The sequence below is a fragment of the Equus przewalskii genome, chromosome 26 (genome assembly GCF_037783145.1).
Source record: "Equus przewalskii isolate Varuska chromosome 26, EquPr2, whole genome shotgun sequence".
Lineage (NCBI taxonomy): Eukaryota > Metazoa > Chordata > Mammalia > Perissodactyla > Equidae > Equus > Equus przewalskii.
This window is the reverse complement of record NC_091856.1, coordinates 31,730,272-31,751,730: the sequence shown is the minus strand read 5'-3', so window position 1 is coordinate 31,751,730 and position 21,459 is coordinate 31,730,272. Positions and strand designations below refer to the sequence as shown.

Genomic DNA, 21,459 nt, shown 5'->3' with positions numbered 1-21,459 from the left:
TCGAGATCTGAGCATGAGGGGTGGTTCCCACACACTGTGCTGGGTCCTGGGCGCTGCGGGGCGGCAGGGGCCCTTGTGTGAGCACAACTGCCCCGCAGGATCCGATCTCAGGTGAATCTGACATGCAGCTGGTTTGGGGAACCCTAGTAGGCTCTGGGGAAGAAAAGGCCTGGGTGTGCAAGGGGAAAGCGAAGAAGGAGGAGTTGCTGAAGAAAGGACCAGAGGGTTTTGGAGGTCAGGCCTGAGCTGATTCAGGGGAGCGCCTAACCCCTGGAGCTGAGAGGTGGGGAAGGGGGCATGGGAGGAGGGAGGGGAGGATGGACGCTCAGTGCATTCGTGGCCACAGGGACCATTTCCTGGGTTCTCCACCTGTGCTTCCACTCTGCCAGCCGCTCTGCATACATGCTCTCTGTCAGCATAGCATCACGGTTCACGTTTGCTAACAAATCCAGCAGCCAGATCAGCCGGGAGGGGCCAGGCCCACCCCGACCCATGCCTGCCCTCCGGTCCTGTCTCTCCCGTTGTCTGCAGCAAGGTGATTGAGCACTGCAGTAACTTTAAAGAGGAGAACATGGACACGTCTAGATAGAGGCCTCCACCCCTGCGGCCACCCCTGCTCTGGACCCGAGGCCGGAGGAAGCGTTCTCAGCAGGCCAGCTGGCAGACCCCCACCGGGAGCCTCCCACTGGATGGAGGGGGACTTTTGCACAACCGACGCTTTTCCTTAACATTAGTGAGATATATATATTATATATATGTATATATTATTTTTTTTTGGTTAGGAAGTGTGAAGTTTTGTGTGTATGATTTCTGTACAAAAACAAAAGAAACACTCCCTGAGTCCTTGCAGCTTCCTTGGCCATTCTCGAGCCCAACGCAAAGCCGTCATTGCTGCCACACTCACTCCCACCCCGCCAGACTAAATGCCTCTACCGTTGTGAGCGTCCGGTCCCTTCCCAGTGATCTCAGACCCTCAGACTCTCTGTTAGGAGAGGCAGCAGGCTGTTAACAACCCTCTCTGGCTTCCTCACCCACTTGCCAAAGCCTGAGAACCCCATCTGGGTTCCCGAGTGCGGCTGATGGGGTTTGGGATGAAAACTACCCCCACTGGGTCTCCCAAATGCCTTGGTGCTCCCAGCTGTGGCCATCTGGGGCAAGGAAGTGAACCTTGCTGAGGCCCAGGTCCAGGCAGCCCCAGCCCCAGAGGAGCCTCCAGGAACAGGGCTCACAGTGGCCCTGCTGCTCTCTGGCCAGGCCTGCCTGAGCCCACGCTGCTATGGAGGCTGCCTCCTAGTCTCCCACCAGGTCCCAGGCTGGTGAAGCCTCCAGCCCAGGGCTGGTCAAGAACTCGGGCAGATTCCATTGCCCCTTCTGCCAAACATGTCAGAACTGGCCCCCAGCCCTGGAAGCCAGCACCTTCTGGAGCTGGGGGCTCGCTCCCTCCCTTCCCAGCCCCTTAGCAACCCGCAGCACCCAAGGTGCCCAGGCACCCCACCAGCAGAACTGAGCCTGCCTCATTTGCCCCTGCCTGCCCCGCTACCCAGAGGCCCCCACTCCAGCCTTTCCCAGCAGCAACAGGCAGATGCCTCCAGACCAGCACTTGGCACAACCTGCAGTGGCCCCACTTGGCCCTCCTGAGCCCCCCGCCCCACTCCCAGGCTTTATTTGGAAACCTCTGTGCTGTGTTCAGAGAAGTGTGAGCCGCAAATGTGTCTTGAAATATCTGTGGTCCTCTTGGTAATTCCGAATTGCTTCTCATGGAACAGGCGGTGGCGAGGAGGTCCCTCTGGAACAAGGGGCCTGGGGAGCAGAGCTGACTCTGCAGGCAGCCGCTGGGGATAGCTTTTCTTCCCTCCTCTTTCCCTGGGCCTGTTCTGGGTTCTCCTAGCATTTCTGCCTCCAGACAGAACAGACTGGATGAGCAGCCCGGGGAGAGACACCTGGCCTTTTTCTCTTGGAGTCTTTCCCTCCCGGCCCTGGGAAGGGGACAGCTGCCCTGTGTTCCCCCAGCTTGGCAGATGGGCCACATCTGCCCCCCTTCCACGCTCACGTGGCCTGAGCCAGACCCCGGGCAGAGCTCACGTCACATTGCTTTGTCACCTGGGGCCTGGGTAAATGTCTGTACTTGGAGATGTCACAGAAATACATTTTTGTGCAACGTGGAGAAGAGCAGAGTGTCTTTTTTGCAGGTGGAATGGGGTCAGGAGAGGGGTGCGGGCCGGCTCGGGCAGTGAGCCTTGAATGTGGGTATCTGTGGCAAGCAGGGTGCATTCAGTCGGTTTGTGTACCCAGCCTAGAGGGTCAGTTGACTGCAGCCTGGGGACAAGTGGCAGAGCGGGCTGGAGTACCTGTTTCCTCTGTGTTCTCTCCGCATCCCGGTGCCCAGACACTGAGGGTACCACTGGCAACAGACCAACGGCCCAGCCCAGGATGGCTCGATCTGATGGTAGAGACAAACGTGAAATATGAGATTAGGACCTGGGTGCAACAAGCAGGGAGAAGGGAGCAGAGAGAGGGTACCTCCTGAGGCCTGGTGGGAGGGGGTGGGGGGTTAGGGAAGACTGGAGTCGGCTCAGGGAGAGGGACGACCACGTGTGGAGGTGAGAGGCAGCGTGGTGTTCCAACATGGTCAGAGGCCTCTCACAAGAGGAGACGTGAGCTGAGTACAGAGAAAAGCCAAGCCTCCAGGCCTGGCCATGAGGGGCTCACGTGAAGAGCCTCCTAAACACAGGCCCCTGCTAGGGGAAGGCCTGGCTGCTCCCTGCACCAAGCACGCCGTGCAGCTGCAGCAGTGAAGCAACGAGGACACGAGCAGGAGGGGAGGGAGAAGTAGCTGGGATGGCGGCTCTGCCCAGGATGGTCCTGCGTGACACCTGCTGCCTGGTGTAACTATCAACAGCGCCCCCAGGGCCCCAAGGTACTACGGAGGCTGCCTCAGTGGGGAGGGCTATTGCCCAAAGAACAGTCTGGGTGCTGGGACCAGCTCAAGGGGCACCATGCCCACATGTGCGCCTGCCCAGAGACAACAGTCTCTCCTTGACCAAACTCTAGCTTGGCTCCTCTGAGCCTTCTTCTTGACTAGGCCTCAACCTTGACCTTCAAAAACCACTACAGGCTCTCAGCAAGTGATTTTATCCCCCTCCCTTCCCCCGCACTAGAGCGCTGAAACAAACTCCAACATAGTTTCTAAGGGCTCAAGGTCGAATCCCTAGGATGACGCCAGCCCCCCTTAAAGTGCCTGCCTGGGAAAACTCAAGGCTGCCAGAAGAATCGACTGTTTGTTTTAGCCACCACCTGAAGATAGGCCCCACAGCGTAAAAAAAGGGCTTACAGTTGTGAATCTGTCCCTTTGAAAATATATTTGTATTTTTTACAACTCAGGCGTGTTTTTCTCAAGGCCCTGAAAGCCATCTAAAGTGTAATTCTAAGGAAGGATCAGGCCCTGTCTCCCAGTCTCTGTGGGAGGATAGAAACCCGCTTCAATTATTGCCAGCCAGCAGACACAGCTGGCCTGGTCAGTATTTACACTGACCGCCCCTTTGCAATTTCTCACTTCCCTGAGTCTGTGCAAGCCCCCGGCGTCCTCTCTACTCCCTCACCCTCCCTTTAAGATGCCCAGCCACCTCTGTACAAATCGAAGTTGCATTCAGTTCACACTGGACCCCCCTTCCCTCCTGCAGTAATATATTGAGGATTAAAATCTGTCTTTACCACTTTAACTAGTGTCTAACTTATTTATCTTTGACACCAGCACAGTGACTGACTCATGGAAGCTTTAGGATTATTTATTAAGTGGATGAGGTGCTGGTGGACCCCCTCATCACACTAAGTCATGCACCCATTGCAGTAATCAAGACTGAGTTGTAAGTGACACTCAACTCAAACACCTACCCAGACTAGTCAAAGGTGGGAGGGAATTCATTGACTAATGCAACTGGGGAACCTAGAGTTAATATCAGCTCTAGGCATAGCTGGATCTAGGGGCCCAGACAGTGTGGTTAAGACTGTCTCTCACTCCCTTGTTCAATGCTGCTTGTCTCTATGTCTTTTTATAAATTGACCTCATTCTCTCCTGTCACAGTCTCTCTCCACATAGCATCAAGACAGCTGCTAGTTGCCCTTATATTCTATTCCTTATGCTTAAGATCCAAAAGAATGCCCCTTTCTCTCTCAGTGTCTATACAGTATTCCCATGGAATGATTCTGATTGGCCCTACCATGTCATGTACCCACCACGTAGGACCAATCACTGGGGACAATGAGATGGGGAACTATGTTTGGCCTTCCTGGGTCACATGCCCATATCCTCTCTCCTACCACCCTATGGACTGAGGGTCTCAGTTCCTCCAGAACCACATGGGATGGGGAAGAGTCAGTTCCCCCAACGGAAAAAGGGATGCTGAACTGACAAAAACGACAGATGTCAGAAGAGTATACTGCATTGCTGGGAGGGGGCCAACCTGATGGAGAAAGAAGGTGGATGTTGGGATCAGGGCTAAATGGGGAAGGCCCTGAGGGGACAGGTGAAGGAGTGTGAGCAGTGAATGATGGGGTTTCATTTTAGAATAGCCTGGAGGCTTGAGTTGGGCAAGTCAGTCTGGCAGGGTGTAGGTGTTGGCTTACAGCCGGGAGACAAGACAGTCCTGTGCTAGACACTGTATTGCCATTATTTAATCCTCCCAACCACCTTAGGAGGGGGGTACTATTACCGTCTCCTTTATATAGACAGAAGACAGAGCTCAGAGTGGTTCAGTAACTTGCCCAAGTTCACACAGGTAGGAAGGAACAGTGCTGCTGTTTCTGACTCTGACCCAAGTTGGGCCCTTCATAGAATCTGCACCACGGACCTCCACGTTGCTCTCGTCCCGTTTGCAACATGTGAAATGAATAACAAGGCGGTAAGGGTGTCACCACGGAGCAACCTTGGGCCAGTCCTGCCCCGCTCGAGGCCTCAGTTATCACATCTCTGAAAGGGGCAAACTCTACAACCTAGAGTAACAGACGCCTGGCTCTTTGAATGGCCCAGGGAACTGCACGCATGCGCGAGGCTGCGGGGTTGGGGCAGGGCTGGAAGCCCAGAGGGCGGGGTCGGGACTCGCGCCTGCTCCTCGGCTCTCGAAACTTACCTGGCTGGTAGGGGGTGGGATTGGGGGAGTTACCGGCTGCGCGCGCGCCGGCCCCGCCCTCGGCCTCTTCAGGCACCTGTTGGCTCGAGGGCCTACTCGGCCGCAGCTGCTACCCAATAGGCAGCCTCCCTGGCCCAAGATAGCCCCGCCCACTGCCCGGATCCGCCAATCCCCGGGTGGCCGCGGCCCCACTCCCTCGGAGCACCCGCCCCTCTGGGCGCTTCTTCCGGGTGGGGCCCCGGGCGGAGGCGATGGCGCCCTGGGCGCTCCTCAGCCCCGGGGTCCTGGTGCGGACCGGCCACACCGTGCTGACCTGGGGGATCACGCTGGTGCTCTTCCTGCACGATACCGGTGAGCCGGACCTCGCTCGACCCCGGACCCACCTGATCCCGCGTGGTTCCCCAGACCTTTGGATCTCACTGGGTCCCTTGCCAAAGCCCCAAAGATCCTAGGATTCACCCCATCTCCACCAGCTCCTGAACCGCCCGCCCGATCCATCATTCCAAGAGCCACCTGCTTTCCGCCTAATACCCAGTTGATCCCTAATTAATCCCAGCATCTTCCTGATCCCTGCCAGATGCCCTGTCCATCCCAGGACCCATCCGGTGCCCACCAGATCCGAGGACCAAGTCGAGCCCCATCTTCCCTGATCCTGGGACCCACTCGATCCTTCCCAGGAATTGACTCCCAACCTTCCCTCTGTAAGATTCTGAGAATCAACTAGACCAAGGACTCGCATCCCGCCCACCCCAGGGAACACTATCTGCCCAAGTCCAGGCTCCCCACCCTCAGGCAACAGAACACCCCATAGGAGCGCAGCCTGTGCCCCATGTCCCCATCCTTGCTTCTTGCCCTGGTAGGACCCATTCACCTCACCTACCCACCCCCACTTCCCTCCTTCCCATCTTTACCTGCCACAGACCACCTCCAGCACAAGCTCCCATGCACCGCCCACCCCCACCCGTCACTCTAGCCTCAGCCCCTCGACTGCGGGGCGTTCTCACTTTCCTCCCAAGACCTTCTCAAGTCCCCTTCGCCACCTTTGCCCTTTAGCCTAAAAACCTGCTCAGTCTCCCCATCAGAAAGGACCTCCAGTCCTTTCTCTGCTCCCTTTTACAATCAAGGGCCACCAGAGTTATCCACACTCTGCTGTCTGGCTGTCTCACACCCCTCACTCCTCAGCCCCCCACCCTCCCCAACTCTTCAATCACTTCCATGAGCTGAACCATTCCTGGCCTGGGCCCCCCTCATGTCACCCTGCAGCATCGGAGCCTGCTGGCCCCATCCTCCTCTGTGTCTGTCCCCTGGGCATCTCAGATTTGGCCAGTCTCTCCCCATCCAGCAGACAGAGGTGGGAACCCCTCCTCCCTCTCCCCTACATCCACTCAAGTCTGGCCCCTTCACTCCGTTACTCCAGCAACAGGAGGACTTTCAGAAACAGATCTCACCCTACAACCTTCCATGATTCCCTCTTGCCCTCCAGAGAGTGCAGATGAACTGGTTTTCTTTTTTTTTTTTTTGCTGTACCTAAACTTCTCACCCCTGTACCCTATGCAGTGGCCACACCAGACCACTCCTCGAACCTTATTTCCAGACCTTTACTCAGCCAGGGACACTCTCCCCACCTCCAGCTGCACCCCCACAAACACACCCTCCTATTCGGCCTGGCCCCAGCCTCACTCTCCTCCTCCGGCCTCTCCAGCACTGCGGCAGTGGGAAGAGCAGGGGGAGCTGCTCCTGCCCCTCATCTTCCTGCTCCTGGTGCTGGGCTCCCTGCTGCTCTACCTGGCTGTGTCACTCATGGACCCAGGCTACGTGAACGTCCAGCCCCAGCCCCAGGTAACCAGCGGGCCTCTTGGGGCCTAAACTCCTCTCACCAACAGGGGACCCAAGGCCCCAAAAATAGGCTCTGTGCAGAGAGCTTTCCTGGGGCATCTCAGTGAATTCTCTTGCCAGCCCTAGAACCTCATCCTACAGTGAGGAAATCTCCAAGGCCCAGAGAGGGGAAGCCACTGGCAAAGGTCACACAGCCTCGCTCAGTCCAGGGCACTCTGCCTGACCCCACCACCTCCGTTACGCATGGGATGGGCCCCAGAATGTGCACACGCAGAGCTAAGCTGACCCCCAAGGGAGACGTCCACCAATGCCATCTGCGTCCCAAGAGGATCCTATCTTATACCCTGTCCCCTCCTTTTCAGGAGGAGGCCAAGGAGGAGCAGACAGCCATGGTTCCTCAGACCATCCCCCTTCGGCGCTGCAGATACTGCCTGGTGCTGGTGGGTGATACAGGGACCTCTGTGGGAGGGGTCCACCCTGACCCCCTCCTGCCCCAGTGCCTTGGCCTCACCCCTCCTCTGGGAAAGCCTCCCAGATTCAGGCTCCGACCTCCCTCCCTCAGCCCTCCCCTCGTTGTTGGGCCCAGAGGGGAGCGGGTGCTGAGTCCAGATTCCCTCCGTGCCCACAGCAGCCCCTGCGGGCCCGGCACTGCCGGGAGTGTCGTCGCTGCGTGCGCCGCTATGACCACCACTGCCCCTGGATGGAGAACTGCGTGGGGGAGCGCAACCACCCGCTCTTCGTGGCCTACCTGGCACTGCAGCTGGTGGTGCTTCTGTGGGGCCTGTACCTGGCATGGTGGGTTCCAGCGCCACCCTGGGTGCCGGGGGAGGGCGGGCACCGTGCACCCACAGGGTGTGTACAGAGCCAGAACTCCCTTTTCAGGGGCTTTGGACCCTCTCCCAAACAGCTTGCTCACCGGGCTCCCTGGGGCACCCCTGCCCTCCCCCAGCTCTGGGTCTCCACCCCTATCCTGCCCTGCAGGTCTGGCCTCCGGTTCTTCCAGCCCTGGGGACTCTGGCTGCGGTCCAGCGGGCTCCTGTTTGCCACCTTCCTGCTGCTGTCCCTCTTCTCGTTGGTGGCCGGCCTGCTTCTGGCCTCGCACCTCTACCTGGTGGCCAGCAACACCACCACCTGGGAGTTCATCTCCTCTCACCGCATTGCCTACCTCCGTCAGCGCCCCGGGAACCCCTTCGACCGCGGCCTGATCCGCAACCTGGCCCACTTCTTCTGCGGATGGCCCTCAGGGTCCTGGGAGACCCTCTGGGCCGAGGAGGAGGAGGAGGAGGAGGGGAGCAGCCAAGCTGTTTAGGGTCACTGGAGGCGGGCTGCCATCTTGTGCCTGAAAACCTGAGGAGCCGCACCCAGCTGGGGTGGGCCCTCGGAGGGCCTGGGCTCCTCACTCCGCCCCGTCCTGCCAGGCCTCAGTGGGCAGTGCTGCCCTCCGAAGGGAGAAGGGGAGGAAGAGGACCTATGGGGGGCTCAGGCACAAAGGACCTGGGCCTCTGAGACCCCACCTCGCCTCCCAAGCCAGGCTGCCCCCAGTGCACAGTTTTATAAATTTAATATTCCATAAAGCAGGTCACGTATTAAAAACCAAACCAAACCGCTCCTCGCTGTGCTACCCTTTCTGGTCCAGGTCTCGCTAGGAAGCAGAAGAGAGGTGGACAGTGGGGGAGCGGGAACTCTGCCCAGCGGCTGAGCCAAGTTCACAGCAGCAGCCCCCTGGCTGCCACCTCAAGTCCCCAGGGCTCATAAATGCCAGGCAGGGCCCAGGCTTCCAAGGCAGGGTGCAGGCCGGTGGGCAGAGAGGTGGGCGAGCGGAGGCTGGGTCTGGGGGCAGCGGGCAGAGCGGCCAGGAGGCCCTCAGGGCTCCAGGAATCGCTCTGACACAAAGTCGAAGTCCCGGAAGGCGGCCTGTTGGCGGGCAGTGAGGGGGCTGCGGGGGTCCGGCGGGGTCAGGGCAGGCGGCAGGCCCGTGAACTCGCCCTCGAAGTAGCGCAGGTCTGTAGGGCCACAGAGGGTGGGCACGAGCGGGGGCCGGACGGCGCGGGCGAGCAGGGCCTGCCAGTCGGTGGTCTGGGGGCAAGGGGAGAGGGGCCTGAGACAACGGGATCAGCAGCCCCTGCGGTCACTCCACGCTCCCCACTGTGCCAGGCACCCGGGACCGCTGCAGCCCTGGCCACTCACCCTGAAGAAAGGCTGTGTCTTGATCTCCTCAGCATCCTGCTCACCCGCCCCCAGGCGCTTCTCCGGGCACTTCTGGAGGAGCTGGGCAAGAGGCCAGGGGTTTGCGGAGGGCTCTTGGTCCGAGGCATGGCCCGCCTCCCTGAGTATCCCAAGTGAGCTGGGCCATAGGGCCCCAAGGATGGGTGGTGACGGGTGGCCCATGAGCAGGGGCAGCTGTCCAGCCCAGCGCTGGACCCTGCAGTGAGTCTACCTTCTGAATGAGCTCGAGCCCTTGCACGGACAGGAAGCGGGGACATGGGGTGTCCGCGTTGACGATGCAGTCAAACACCTCCTCCTCAGTGTCCCCCGGGAACGGGCACTGTGGGGATGGGGGCTCAGCAGGGTGCATGGACAACCCCCACCCAATCCGACCTAGCAGCCCCAGCAGCCCCGGGCCAGCGCTCACCTCGCCCACCAGCATCTCGTAGAGCAGCACACCCAGCCCCCACCAGTCCACAGCCCGCGTGTAAGCCTCCTGGGTCAGCACCTCGGGGGCCAGGAACTCCGGGGTGCCGCAGAAGGTGCTTGTCCGGTCCCCAAAGCCGATCCCTGCAAACCAACATCCACACCGATGCTGGCTAGTGTGCCTCGTCCACCATAGCCTCTGTGGTTGTTAAATCAACAGCCAACCCTCCTGACCCCACATATTGAATCCTGTGCCAAGCCCTGCCCCATTCCTCAGAGATGGGAATGGTTCTCATGCCATCTGACTGATGAGGAAGCTGAGTCTCAGCCAAGCTCACATGCCAAGGTCACGGAGAAAGCAGAACCCAGTGCCCTCTCCCAGCTCCGAGCACAGGCTCTCCCTCTGCGTGAGGGCAAGAGCTTCTAGGGCTGGGAATAAGAAGTCACATAGCCAGCTGGTTCCTGGAATGAGGGCTGGGGCGAGATTTCCTAGGAGATGCCACTTGCCCACAGCCCTGCTGACCGGGGCTGGGTGAGCAAGGCTGGAGGACATGGCTCCTGCACGGTTGGCACCCACCTTCCTTACATAGCCCAAAGTCTGCGATCTTCAGGAAACCCTGGGCATCCAGCAGAAGATTATCCAACTTAAGGTCCCTGAGGGTGAGGGGGCAGGTCAAAGGGGCTGAGAAGGGCCAAGGCCCAGGAGCAGGGCAGCAGCTGCCTCCTTGCCCACTCCCCAGCATCTCAGGAACAAGTTACCTGTAAATGATCTTCTTCTCATGTAAGAACTGCAGCCCCAGGACCACACAGGCCAGGTAGAACCTAGACGGGGTGGTGTAGGGACGAGTTCAGACCCAGTACTGCAGGGGGGGCAAGGCAGGGAAGCACAATGGCCATGGCCTGGGGACCCCCAGATGTCCTGGCCAGAGTCAGATATGGGTGAGAGACGGTGGGGGTGAGACTTCTCCTGACAGCAGCCCCAAGCTTGTCCCAGGGTGGCTGCCCGCTAACGGCCTACCCTCCCTGGGCTCTTAGATTCTATGCCAGGGACGCTGCTGAGTGTTCTCAAGCCCATTCTCCCGGGCTCCTCCCAGCAGCCTGCAGGTGATAGTCATCACGCCTGTTTTTCAGATGAGGATCTGGGACTCCAGGTAAGTGATGCACCCGCGGTCACACAGCGAGTGGCAGAGCTGATATGCAAACCCAGCTCCAGAGGCTGCATTCTGGTGGGCAAGAAATAACTCCAGGCACCAGCAACTTCCTGTGCCCTGGTCCCTGTGCTCAGTTAATTATTAACCTTACGCTCTTCTATGCAACAAGCCCATGAAATAGTCATTAGCCCAGTTCACAACCACATAAGCCGAGGCCCAAGGTCATGAATGCTGTGAGTTGATAACCAGGATTTGAACCAAGGCCTCCCTGACTCAGTGCTCTTTTGCTGAGGGGCACCCTGGAGGAAGCAGGATGAAGGGGGCCGAGTACAGGGAATGAGGGAAGCCTTGCTGGGAGAGGCAGTCAGGAGGGACGGAAACCCACCGGGCCTGGGGCTCTGGAAAGACATCCTCGTGGATCTGCATCATGAGGTCACCACCGGGTGCAAACTCAGTCACGAAACAGGCGTGGCTGGAGGTCTGGAAGCAGGCAAGGAGGCAGAGCAGGAAGGGGTGGCCTGTGCAGCCCACAGCCTCCAGGATCCGCTTCTCGCAGTACAGGCTGCAGGGGGGGCCGTGGCGCTCAGAGGGAAGGCACACCTCCACTGGCTGTGTCGTGCAGCCAGCGCAGCAGCCCTGGCCCACTGGGTCCTCAGTCAAGGTGCCAGGCAGGTAGAGGGATGGAGTCTGTGTATCAGGGGCCCATGAGGGTCATTGAACCTGCAGGACCACCACTGCCACTGTCCCATCTTACAGAGGGGGGAACGGAGGTGCAGAGAGAAGAGGGGACCTGCCCCAGGGCACACGGTTAACAACTGCAGGTGCTAAAGAGAACCCAGGCCTGGCCGACCCCACAGGGTCACCTCTTCAAAGCCCCAAGAGCAGTCAGCTGCCTTCCGGTGCCCACAGTCCCGGCCAGCCATCCCGGGTACCTTCCAGGGTCAGTACCCCCGGCCTCACTACACACCTCTCTATCTCGTCCCGGCTCAGCACCTCCTGCTTCTTAAGTGCTTTGATGGCATAGTACTTCCCTGTCCCCTTGAACTGGACCAGGAGGACCTGGGGACCAGAGACAGCTTAGGCTCCAAGTGGCCAGTACAGGGGAGCCTTTACTTCCGCCACCCACTACCCCACGATCACAGCGACCTCCCAGCTAATGTGCTGGGGCCTGCCTGCCCCCCTCCACTGCGCCCCTCCTCAGCCCACTACCTTCCCAAAGTGTCCCCGGCCCAGCACAGCCAAGCAGCGGAAGTCCTGAAGCCGAGGGGGTTTCCTGCAAGAGAGAGGGCACAGAAAGCCCCCTGGGACAAGGCTGGGCCTCCACCAAGAGCCGCTCCAAACCCTCCGGGGTCCTAGGCTGTCCCCAGTTATGGGGCGGGAGGGAGAGGGGCTAGAGAGCCTGCTGGAGGCTCCCAGGACAGTAGTTTCCTGGAGTCTGGCATACAGCTGGAGCTCAATAATGTGGGTCCAGCGAGGAAGAAGCTGAGAGCGAACCAGCGAACGCCGAGGAGCCACGGGGTGATGTATGAACGGACACACAAACCCTCAAGTGGATGACCGTCCCAGACGTGAAGGTGAACCTGCCGGGGGTACCTGGTGGCTGAGGCTGCTGGAGGTGGCCCGAGTCGAGTCATGGGCTCCATGTGCGGGCGTTTGGTGCGCTGTGAGGACGGAGGGCTCAGGGCAGAGTGGGGCTTCCTCCCGGCTTCCCCTCCAACCCTGCCACCCCCACCCCGGCAGCCCCCAGGGCCACCAGCCCCCTCACCGGCGTCTCCTCGGGGGTTGGCTCCCAGGGCAGGTAGAGGCGCGGGGGCTTGGGTGGGGGCCTCATCTCTTCTCCCAAGGGGGTCTTCTTGGGCAGGAAGTTACTGTGGGGAGGAAGCAGACACATGGCCGAGCACAGACAGATGGAATAGCTGGGGGGGACAGACACACAGCCATGCTGAGAGATGACAGTCAGAGGTCAGAGGGGGGGCAACCGGGACAGAAAGACAGATGCCCCCTGCACCTGGAGAGAGGCGGACGCTGCAGAGAAGCAGGCAGGCTGGGGCAGGCGGCTCCTCACCTGGGTGAGGCAGGGTCAGCGGCCCCCCGGCGTGTGGCCGGGGTCTGGGGGCACACTTTGGGGGGGCTGATCGTGCTTGGGGAGCTGCAGGGGGGCAGCAGGCTCATGACCAAGCGCCCCCAGGCCGCCATGTTGAGGTTCATCTGGGAAGCCCTCAGGAAGTCCTGGCCTGGGAGCAAAAGGGGGGCTCAGTCCCGGGGTCTCCTGACGGGCCCTGCCCTGCACCCTACATGCACACCCTCTCCTCTCCACACCTCTGCGTTTAGAGAAAATGCGTTTCTGCCTCTGCAGCCGGGGCCTCTTCTCAATGACAGGGTCACAGAAGGTCACCTGCGGGGGCATGGGGCAGGGCAGAAGACCAGTCCCCTCCCACCCTATCTGCCACGGGCACCTCCTCACCCTCCAGGATCCCAGCCTAAGCCCCCAATATCAGTGGATGCAAGAGCCAGAAAGGCCCAGAGAGATGGATTCAACGTCCTCATCGGTACCACTGGGGAAACTGAGGCCCAGAGAAGAGAGGCACTTGTCTAGGGTCACACGTGAGGCAGGGCAGAATCAGGACAAGGACACAGGCCCCTAGACTCCTGTAAAGGACTGAGAATCCTTCGTTCCTGGAGACCTCCTCCATCAGGCCTCAATTTCCACCCCTGGGCGGGGGGAGCGGGTTGCACAGTCTTGAAAGCCCTTCAAGCTCTGATGGAGCCAGGGCCCTGTGAGGTCAGAGGGCAGGGGCCAGTGGGCACCTGGGCAAAGAGCAGTCCCTGTGGCACCAGGCTGAGGGAAAGCTGGTGACAGGCATTGTCCAGGAAGTCCTCCAGCCGCAGGAAGGCCACACCGCACAGCTGCCGCCAGTCCCGCCAGTGCACCCCGATCTCCAGCTCTCGGGCCTACATCAGAGAGGCAGGCTGAGGGTGGAACAGGGCACCAGCCCCTACCTGGCCGGCCTTCCACCCCACGGCCCAGGGTCGCCCGTGATCGCACAAGGGCCAGCCTCACCCGCTCCAGGGGGACAACAAAGGTCTGGTCCCAGGACTGCTTGGCCACTGGCCCCCAGCCTGTCTGGCCCACGACGCGATTGTCTACCTTCAGCACGGCCAGCACCTCGCCTGCAGGGCCAGAGCCAGAGTTCATGGCAGGCTGCAAGTGGCTGTCCTTGCTGCCTACCCCCAGCTCCCTGCGCCCCCTACTCACTGGCCAGCTCGCCTCCACCACGCTGCTGTTTGGCCCTGCCCCGAAGCCAGCCCTGGGAGGGGCTCCCGGCCAGCGCGGCCGCCGGGGAACGTCCAGGCACGGCTGACAGCAGCTGTTCACAGCCCAGGAGGCAGACCTGCAGTGTCCCTGTGGGGGAGCATGAGGAGGGACTTAGGTGCCATCCTCCCACTGCCGCCACCAACGGGCCTCTGGGACCCCAGAATGCTATCCTCTCCTCTGGAGGTAGCTAAAGCCAGACCTTGTCCACGTTAGGCCTTGGTAGCCACTGCCACCCTGCAGACAGACCAACCGGCCCACCCCTCCTGCAGACTCTCTTGTCAGGGGCAGCAGGGGGACACACAGGCAGAGGAGTGAGACTCAGACCTCAGCCAGGCTGCCAGGAGCCACAGTGCATGAGGACATGCTGTTCAGGGCTCAGGGCCGAGGCAGCCCATGGCTGGGACGAGCTTGGGCAGCAGGAAACCTGGCTGTCTGTCCTGTCTCCCCTCCTCCCTGGAGCTCAGTTTCCCCATCTATACAGTGGAAATGAGTGCCCACCTCCCACAATGGGTACAAAGTGTATTTTGGCAACCAAGTGGATTCATTTTCAAGGTCATTAGAGTTTTGTCCCTCAAAGGGTAGAGGAAGCAGTGGGACTCCAGCCCTAAGAGCACCACTTAGGGAGTCCAGGCCAGGGGGTTATAAACAAAGGCAGTGCCCAGAGTTGGAAGATTATCTTAGGAAGAACAGCTTGAGGAACTAGGGGGTTAGCCAGGAGACAGGATTGGGGTGGCCCCAAGTAGCTGAATTCTAGGCCTTTTAACAAGCCATTCTCGCCGCCTTCCCCAACTTGTCTACTTGGTCAACTCCCATAAGCCCTTCAAGGCCAAGCTCAGACACCACCTCCTCCAGGAAGCATTCCTTGATTCCCCAAGGCCAGGTGAGGGGGCCCATCCAGCCTGCATACTTCCCCTTCTCAGCTCTGCTCACAATGGAATGTGGCCTGTCTACCCCTGCACAGTCTCTGAGTGGGCAGGCGTTGGACTCTCTAATTGGCACGGCATCCCAGGAAGGAAGCTCAGGGCTTCCAAAGTCGACACTCTCAGATTATTTGTTGATTGCAATTCAGCTGCCACTACAAGGAGACAAATCCAGCTCGGGATAAGAAAGACCTTTCTAATGGTCCCAGCTGCCCAGGACAGGGTACCAAGGCCTCCAGGGCTGTGAGCTCCCTAACACTTGCCCTTTAAGCCTAATCATGGTCACTCATTTAGATAAGAGCATCATTGATTGAGTGCTGACTGTGGCGGCCCTGTGCTTGGCACTTCACATTCAGCAACTCACTGAATTTTCACAGCAACCCTATGACGGAGGTGCTGTTATCATCCCCATTTTATAGATGGGTAAACTGCGGTTCAGAGAGGAGATGTCAGGTGCCTAAGGTCACACAGCAAGAGGGTGGTGGGGCCAGGATTGGAACTCTTCTCCAAAGTTCTTCTGCTCTGTTTCGGGGTCCTCTCGGGAAGGGAAGGCGAGCTCTGTAGTGGGAAGGACTCCTGGCTACCTGTCATGGCAGTGGGCTTCACGAGTGCCCCTGAAGGCTGGGGGTTCCCAGACACGGCAGTCCGCAGCTCCCGGGCCACTCTAGCCCGCAGAGGGTGGGCAGGAGGCAGTCCCTCCAGCAGCTGCTCCAAAGCCAGGCGCAGGAGGTCCAGTTTCTGGGAGGACTCCTGGAGCTGGGCCTGAGCCTGCAGAGGGGATACAGGAAGGGGGTACTGGCCCAGAGGGGCTGGGGGCAGGGGCAGCACTCAGGCCACCTGGAGACACCCCTCCCATGAGGTCTAGACAGAATGTGCCTCCTCTTGGCCATCCCGCACGGCCAGGCCAGCCATACCTCCCGCCACTGCTGGTATGAGAACAAGCAGAGCCTGAAAGAGGAGCAGCAATGGGAGGGCCCGGGGTCTGACCTCAGCCAGTGCCTTGCGGTCCTGTGTTCGCCGGCTCCCCAGCAGCTTCACCACGTTCTTGGCACCCTCGGCCACAGCAGCCTCAATGTGTAATCGATGCCTCAACTCCTCTGCCAGCAGCTCAGGACCTGAGAGGAGGGGTCAGCCCTCAGCCCCATGCCCTGCTCTGCCCTGCCTATCCCCACTTCTCAAGGCCTCACCTGGTTCAGGGGACCCACTGGCCTCCAAGCTGCTGATCTTCATTCGCAGCAGGGCCACCTTCAGCTGGCTATCCCGCAGCATCTGCTGGGCAGCTGCCAGGAGCTTCCTCTCCTATGGGGTGAGGACACACGCCCCATCAGACAGAGCTAGCCCAGAGCCTCCCCTGTCAGACCAGGGCCTGGAGCCAAGCCTCCCTTGTCACACCAGGGTGGAAGCTCAGCCTCCTTTGTTAGACTCAGTCTGGGGCAGAGGCTCCCCCATCAGACCAGACATGGCATGAGGTCAAGCCTCCTCCATCATATCAGGGCCGAGCTCCCAAGATCATGCTGGGAGTTGGGACTGGGCCTGGGACTCCCCATTAGACCAGCGTTGTGCCCTCTCTGTTAGACTAGGAGTTTGAGCCACGCCTTCCCTGCCAAGCTGGGATTTGGGGCTCCCCCATCAGACGAAGGGTTAGGCTTGTGTCTCCCTTCTAGAGTCAGTGGCTGAGTTGCACATCCCCATCAGAACAGGGGCTGGAGGGGCTGGCCCCGTGGCCGAGTGGTTAAGTTCACGCGCTCTGCTGCAGGCGGCCCAGTGTTTCGTCGGTTCGAATCCTGGGCGCGGACATGGCACTGCTCAATAGACCACACTGAGGCAGCGTCCCACATGCCACAACTAGAAAGACCCACAACTAAGAATACACAACTGTGTACCGGGGGCCTTTTGGGACAAAAAGGAAAAAAAAATAAAATAAAATCTTTAAAAAATAAAAATAAAAACTTAAAAAAAAAAAAAAAAAGAACAGGGACTAGAGCAGCACCTCCCTGATCATCTGAGAGCCACATCTCTCCCCTTCAGACCCTGGGAGCCTTACCTTGGGGGTGCCATTGGCGTACGTGTGGGTCATGTTCTCGGCCCCCTGCTTTACCTTCAGCTCCACCTGCAGCTGCCTCTGGAGGGCCTCCAGGTGCCCAGCCCTTGGCTGCTCTGCTGGTGGCCGGGGTCCTGGGGCCACAGGTTCTGTGTGCACAGAGTATGGGGCACGTGTACCCCTCACCCAGAGTCAAGAGCCCCCTATGGCCTAGCTCTCTCCTCCTCTCCCCTCCTGGGCAGGGGCAACCTGCGAGGCTCTGAGAGTGGCCAAGGCCCAGGAGCTGGGTGGGCCTGGCCTCCTGCTCCAGGGTGGCTGCTCCGACCCCTCACTCACCAGCCGGGCTGGGCCCAGGGCTGAGCCCAGGGCTGGGCCCGGGGCCGGGCAGCAGGATGCGGGCATGCAGCTCCCGCAGCTCTCCATGCAGCTGCTCCAGGCGGCGGTTGGAGGACCGCAGCAGCTGCTGCACATGGCCCAGCTGCCGGCGGTCTGTGGCCACCCGCCGCAGGTTCTCCACACCCTCCTTGATTTTTAGCTCCTTCTGGATGGCCCGGCGAATCACCTCTTTCTCATCCTCAGGGGGCCGCTGGCCCGCCCCAGGCTGTGGAATGGCAGAGGAGTCAGTCGTCCCACTCGTCCCGCCACCACATTCCCCGCTCACCACAGGTAGAGGGGAGGGAGGCGTAGACCGCACCCAGGACTGACACAGGGGTTTGGGAAGCATCTCCGACCTCAGAGCTAGGACCCTAAGCCAGATGGAAAGCTCGAGGCTATTTACCCAGCCCTTGCTCCTGTCCTCTGCCATGAGAGAAAGGTCAGGGGAAAAATTGTTACATTTCTGCTGTGCACTGAGTGCCAGGTTCTGTTCTAAGAGCTTGCCATACGTTAACCTGTCAGTCCGCACAACCACCCCATGAGGTAGGTGCCAGTTTTATCCCCATGTTAGCAATAAGGAAGCTGAGACCCAAAGAGGTTAAGTAACTTGTCCAAGGTCACAACACAGAGAAGGTGACACCACCACCTCTTGGGCCCCAGCCCCTCCCCGCCAGCCATGCTTAATCAGACTGCTTTTAGGCTGGGATTCAGGCTAAGATTTGGGACCAGAAATGAAGCTGGGGATTCACCCAAGGTCACACACAGAGGGCAGCTGGAGGCCTGAATAGAGGCCAGGGTTGTCCCCCTGACGCCCCAGTGCCTCAGGTGGCAAAGCAGAGGCACACAGAGGGGCTCAGGAGGTCTCCGGGACCCACTCCCGGCTCCGCCCCTGGGAGGAAGTAGGCTTTTCACCGCTTCACCCCAGGTTGGAACAGAGGAGGAAAACCTCCTTCCCAGAGGCCGACATTTCAACCCACCAGTGCCAAAGCTGACCGCAGCCCAGGGCAGCCCATGATGCCCCCTCACAGGGACTCTGGCAGGGCCTCCCCCTTACCTCTCTGCAATCCATCTCCTGAGCCCGGTGGAAGGGGTGGCTACTCCTCAGGGACCCTCCATCCCCCCCTCCACTGGCCTGCTGGCCCGCCTGTCAGAGGGCAGGGGCAGGGGCGGGGCTCAGGAAATCCTTTGAGGGCCCTAGGCCAGAAGGCCAGAGCCAAAGGCCTGAGCAAACAAAGATCCCATGGAGCGGGGGGCCCGGCCACCGGGGTCCTGAGTCACCCAGCTGCCTGCTGGGCGGACGTTCACAGGAAATCGGAAAATGTGTACAAGCCACGGCTGGAACAGGCGTAGGGGCCTCCGGAGGAAGGGGGTGGGAGGGGGCCGACGCAGCCCTGAAGGCTGCCTAAGCCGTTGGGGTGGGGGCACTCGAGGAGCCTTGTGGAAGACACCGCACCCTTGAGCATAGCCCACAGTCCTGCCTGCCCTGGGTTGGAATGCTGCCATGTGCACACAGCCTCTCCCTTTCTGCTCTGCGGCTGGGACCCCATCTTGTACACAAATGCCCCCACCCCCGTTTGCTAGGGGCCAGAACTCCACCTCTCCCTCCCCAGTAACAGCCGAACACACAGCCTTGGCCCCTGCGCCCATGCGCACCTATCGCCAGCTCTGGCAGGAACCCCGCCCCTTCGCACGCGGGCTGGAACCCTGTGTACCCGAAGCTTCCCGCTGGGGCGCTGGGCTAGGCCCTTCCCCGTGGTGTGCACGCTCCCCGGTGCCCGGGTGCTGGGGAGAGGCTCCCCCCCAAGTGCGCGGAGACTGGCCCCTCCCGGGCCCCCTTCTGCCTGCGCACACACAGTCTTCTCCCCCAGGACGCTTCCCCATGTGCCCGCACGGTAGACTCCAACCTGGAAGAACCGATTTGGGGAAACTTTGGGGCCCACCCTGGTGGCCCTGACTGCAGATTCGGACGTGCTCATGACTGGCCTGACTGGAGGTTCTGAGTCACTTGGGGGTGATTTGGGGACGTCTCCGGGGAGTACGAACGACTTACCCCCAGGGCTCAGGTCTACCCTGCGAACGTGTAGGGGGGCAGGGGGCAGGGGCTGGGAGGGGTACGGGGAGGGGTTGGGGGTGCGGATGTAGAGTGCGGGGCTGGGGACGCGGCGGGAGCTCGGTGCGCCCCCGGCGGTGAATGAGGCATCCCCCACCCCCTCGGCCCGCGCCCAGAGCCCGGCCTCTCCGGGCGCCGTTCACCTGCCGCGGCGCCCCCTCCTCCATGGCGCCGCTCCGGCCGCTCGCCCCTCCTCTCCACCGCTCCGGTTCCGGAAGCCCCGGCCCCTCCGCCAGGACTTTCAAACTTGAAACTTCCCGGGAAGCGGCGCCGGAGCCGCGGGATCGGGCGCCCCCTCCCGAGGTCCGCTGGCCCTCCCGGGACCTGGGACCAGCGCCGCCTCTCGGCCGCGCTGCCTCGGCGCCCCGGACCCCACTCCTGACCCCGAGGCCCCAGCGCCTCCCCTGGACTCGACGTTCCGCGGGACTTGGGACCCAGTATCCCCTCTCTTGTGAGGCCGCAGTTCCCGCTCCACGCGACACTGACCCCCGCCGCGGGACAGGAGTGCAGGATGGGACATTTCTCGGGCGGGGGTTCCCTAGTTGTCCCAGCGCGCGCTCAGAGGAGCGGGCCCAGATGGGGACAGCGCCGCCTGCCGGCCGCGGGGCGCTGCCTGTGTGGCCGGTCCACTCCAGGCTGGGTCAGCCTCCTCTTCCTAGGAACCCCGCCACCACCTGGCTCTTGCTGCGAAGTCTTCGTTCGGAAAATCGTTGGTGTAAAATGGGCTGATCCCAAACCTGTCGCCCCCATGGAGTGGTCAGTCTTGTCTAGAACCACTATGAAAATATATGCGTCTGGGAAAAGTAAAACCGCACTCAAATTAAGCCAAATTGCAAATCACAGATGAATAAACCAAACGTCTCTCAGTCCCCCATCACTGTATCCTCTGGCGCTTTCCGATTCAGCCAGTTCCACCTTTGCCCTAAAGAGCCCTTTTAAACAGAAGGCGCATTTACACCTTGAGACAGCCACTATCTCGGAAAGTATCCAGCTGCACTAGGCCGCAGGCAACGGCTTGCCTGCGTAGGGAATCCGGGTTCTTTATGGCCTAGTCTAGGGCTGTTGAGCCACTTTCCGGCATCCTGTGCTCACCAGTACTTGGTGCCAAGGCTTCAAGGAAAGAGCTTGGCCTGAGAGGCCATAAGTGAGCAAGGGTCAAATAATTGAATGCGGTTTACTCGCTGACTTGGAAGAAGCGCCCTCCAGCGCTTTTACTGAAGGAAACCATGGCAGTTCCACTTTGCCCTGATCACCTCCCTCACAATGGACTGGAAAAACTGAAATTGGCAAGCCGTGGACAATCCTGGGTCCTGCAATGGGAAATCAACAAGTGGCATCAACAAATGCAAAGGCAACTTGGTTCACTGGGGGATGTGCCTACACTCACCATCAGAGGCTAGTGACACTTTTACACACATACATAGAGTTCTTGAGAGCTAGATGTTAACACACAGTAGGTTAGCCTGGCACATAGTAGGCTCTTTTAAACGGGGGTATTATCAAGCTGCCCTGAACTGAATGTTACTTAACCATAATCTAGAAGTAAAAAGACTGGGGCCAGCCCTGTGGTATAGTGGTTATGTTTGGGTGTTCTGCTTTGGCGGCCCAGGTTCGCAGGTCCGGATCCCAGGTGTGGACCTACCACTCATCAGCCATGCTGTAGCAGCGACCCACATACAAATATAGGAAGATTGGCATGGACGTTAGACAGATGTTAGCTCAGGGTGAATCTTCCTCAGTGGAAAAAAAAAAAAGTAAAAAGACTACCAGTTTCTGACTGCAGGTTATAGGTTTGAGAAAAAGCCATGACTCAAACTAGCAAAGCTCTACCTTTCAGGAAGGCGTCTATTTCCCATCTTGAGGATCATTTATCCTCTCCTACAGCCAGAATGCTGAGTTCTGTGGAAGAACTCAAAATGATTTTCCAAGTTTGCTGTGAAGTGTTTCAACTGT

At 59.8% G+C, this 21,459-nt stretch overlaps 3 protein-coding genes across 12 annotated transcripts in view; 2 read left to right on the top strand and 1 right to left on the bottom strand.

Moving 5' to 3' along the window:
* The window catches only part of ZER1 (zyg-11 related cell cycle regulator), a 28,337-nt gene extending 26,170 nt beyond the window's left edge, over positions 1-2,167 (top strand). For both annotated transcript variants that reach the window (XM_070596815.1, XM_070596816.1), the window contains exon 16: positions 532-2,167. In XM_070596815.1, coding sequence (XP_070452916.1) covers positions 532-589 — 58 coding nt within the window. In that variant the 3' untranslated portion in view covers positions 590-2,167. The remainder of the gene's footprint in view (positions 1-531) is intronic.
* PKN3 (protein kinase N3) lies at positions 748-19,832 on the bottom strand. 4 transcript variants are annotated; one of them, XM_070596812.1, is made up of 22 exons: positions 19,650-19,806; positions 17,358-17,622; positions 17,025-17,170; positions 16,168-16,279; positions 15,968-16,095; positions 15,565-15,748; positions 14,001-14,147; positions 13,806-13,915; positions 13,553-13,696; positions 13,064-13,139; positions 12,810-12,978; positions 12,510-12,612; positions 12,338-12,405; positions 11,954-12,017; positions 11,712-11,803; positions 11,130-11,306; positions 10,353-10,415; positions 10,171-10,247; positions 9,595-9,737; positions 9,400-9,507; positions 9,150-9,230; positions 748-2,440 (listed from the first exon to the last, which is right to left on the bottom strand). In XM_070596812.1, exons 1-22 carry the CDS (start codon positions 19,671-19,673, stop codon positions 2,294-2,296), a joined length of 2,628 nt encoding a protein of 875 aa, XP_070452913.1. In that variant the 5' UTR covers positions 19,674-19,806; the 3' UTR covers positions 748-2,293. The 4 variants fall into 4 exon arrangements, with proteins under 4 accessions (XP_070452913.1, XP_070452911.1, XP_070452914.1 ...); XM_070596810.1 differs by lacking the exon at positions 748-2,440 and adding an exon at positions 8,507-9,038 and having other exon boundaries at positions 19,650-19,832; XM_070596813.1 differs by lacking the exon at positions 748-2,440 and adding an exon at positions 8,507-9,038 and having other exon boundaries at positions 9,194-9,230.
* ZDHHC12 (zinc finger DHHC-type palmitoyltransferase 12) lies at positions 5,188-8,570 on the top strand. 6 transcript variants are annotated; one of them, XM_070596868.1, is made up of 6 exons: positions 5,342-5,477; positions 5,704-5,827; positions 6,937-6,965; positions 7,325-7,402; positions 7,591-7,757; positions 7,944-8,570. In XM_070596868.1, the coding sequence occupies exons 2-6, from the start codon at positions 5,704-5,706 to the stop codon at positions 8,269-8,271; spliced, it is 726 nt and encodes a 241-aa protein (XP_070452969.1). In that variant the 5' UTR covers positions 5,342-5,477; the 3' UTR covers positions 8,272-8,570. The 6 variants fall into 6 exon arrangements, with proteins under 6 accessions (XP_008518239.1, XP_070452971.1, XP_070452972.1 ...); XM_008520016.2 differs by having other exon boundaries at positions 6,829-6,965; XM_008520017.2 differs by lacking the exon at positions 5,704-5,827 and having other exon boundaries at positions 5,188-5,477; positions 6,829-6,965.
* Positions 19,833-21,459: the final 1,627 nt, after the last annotated feature.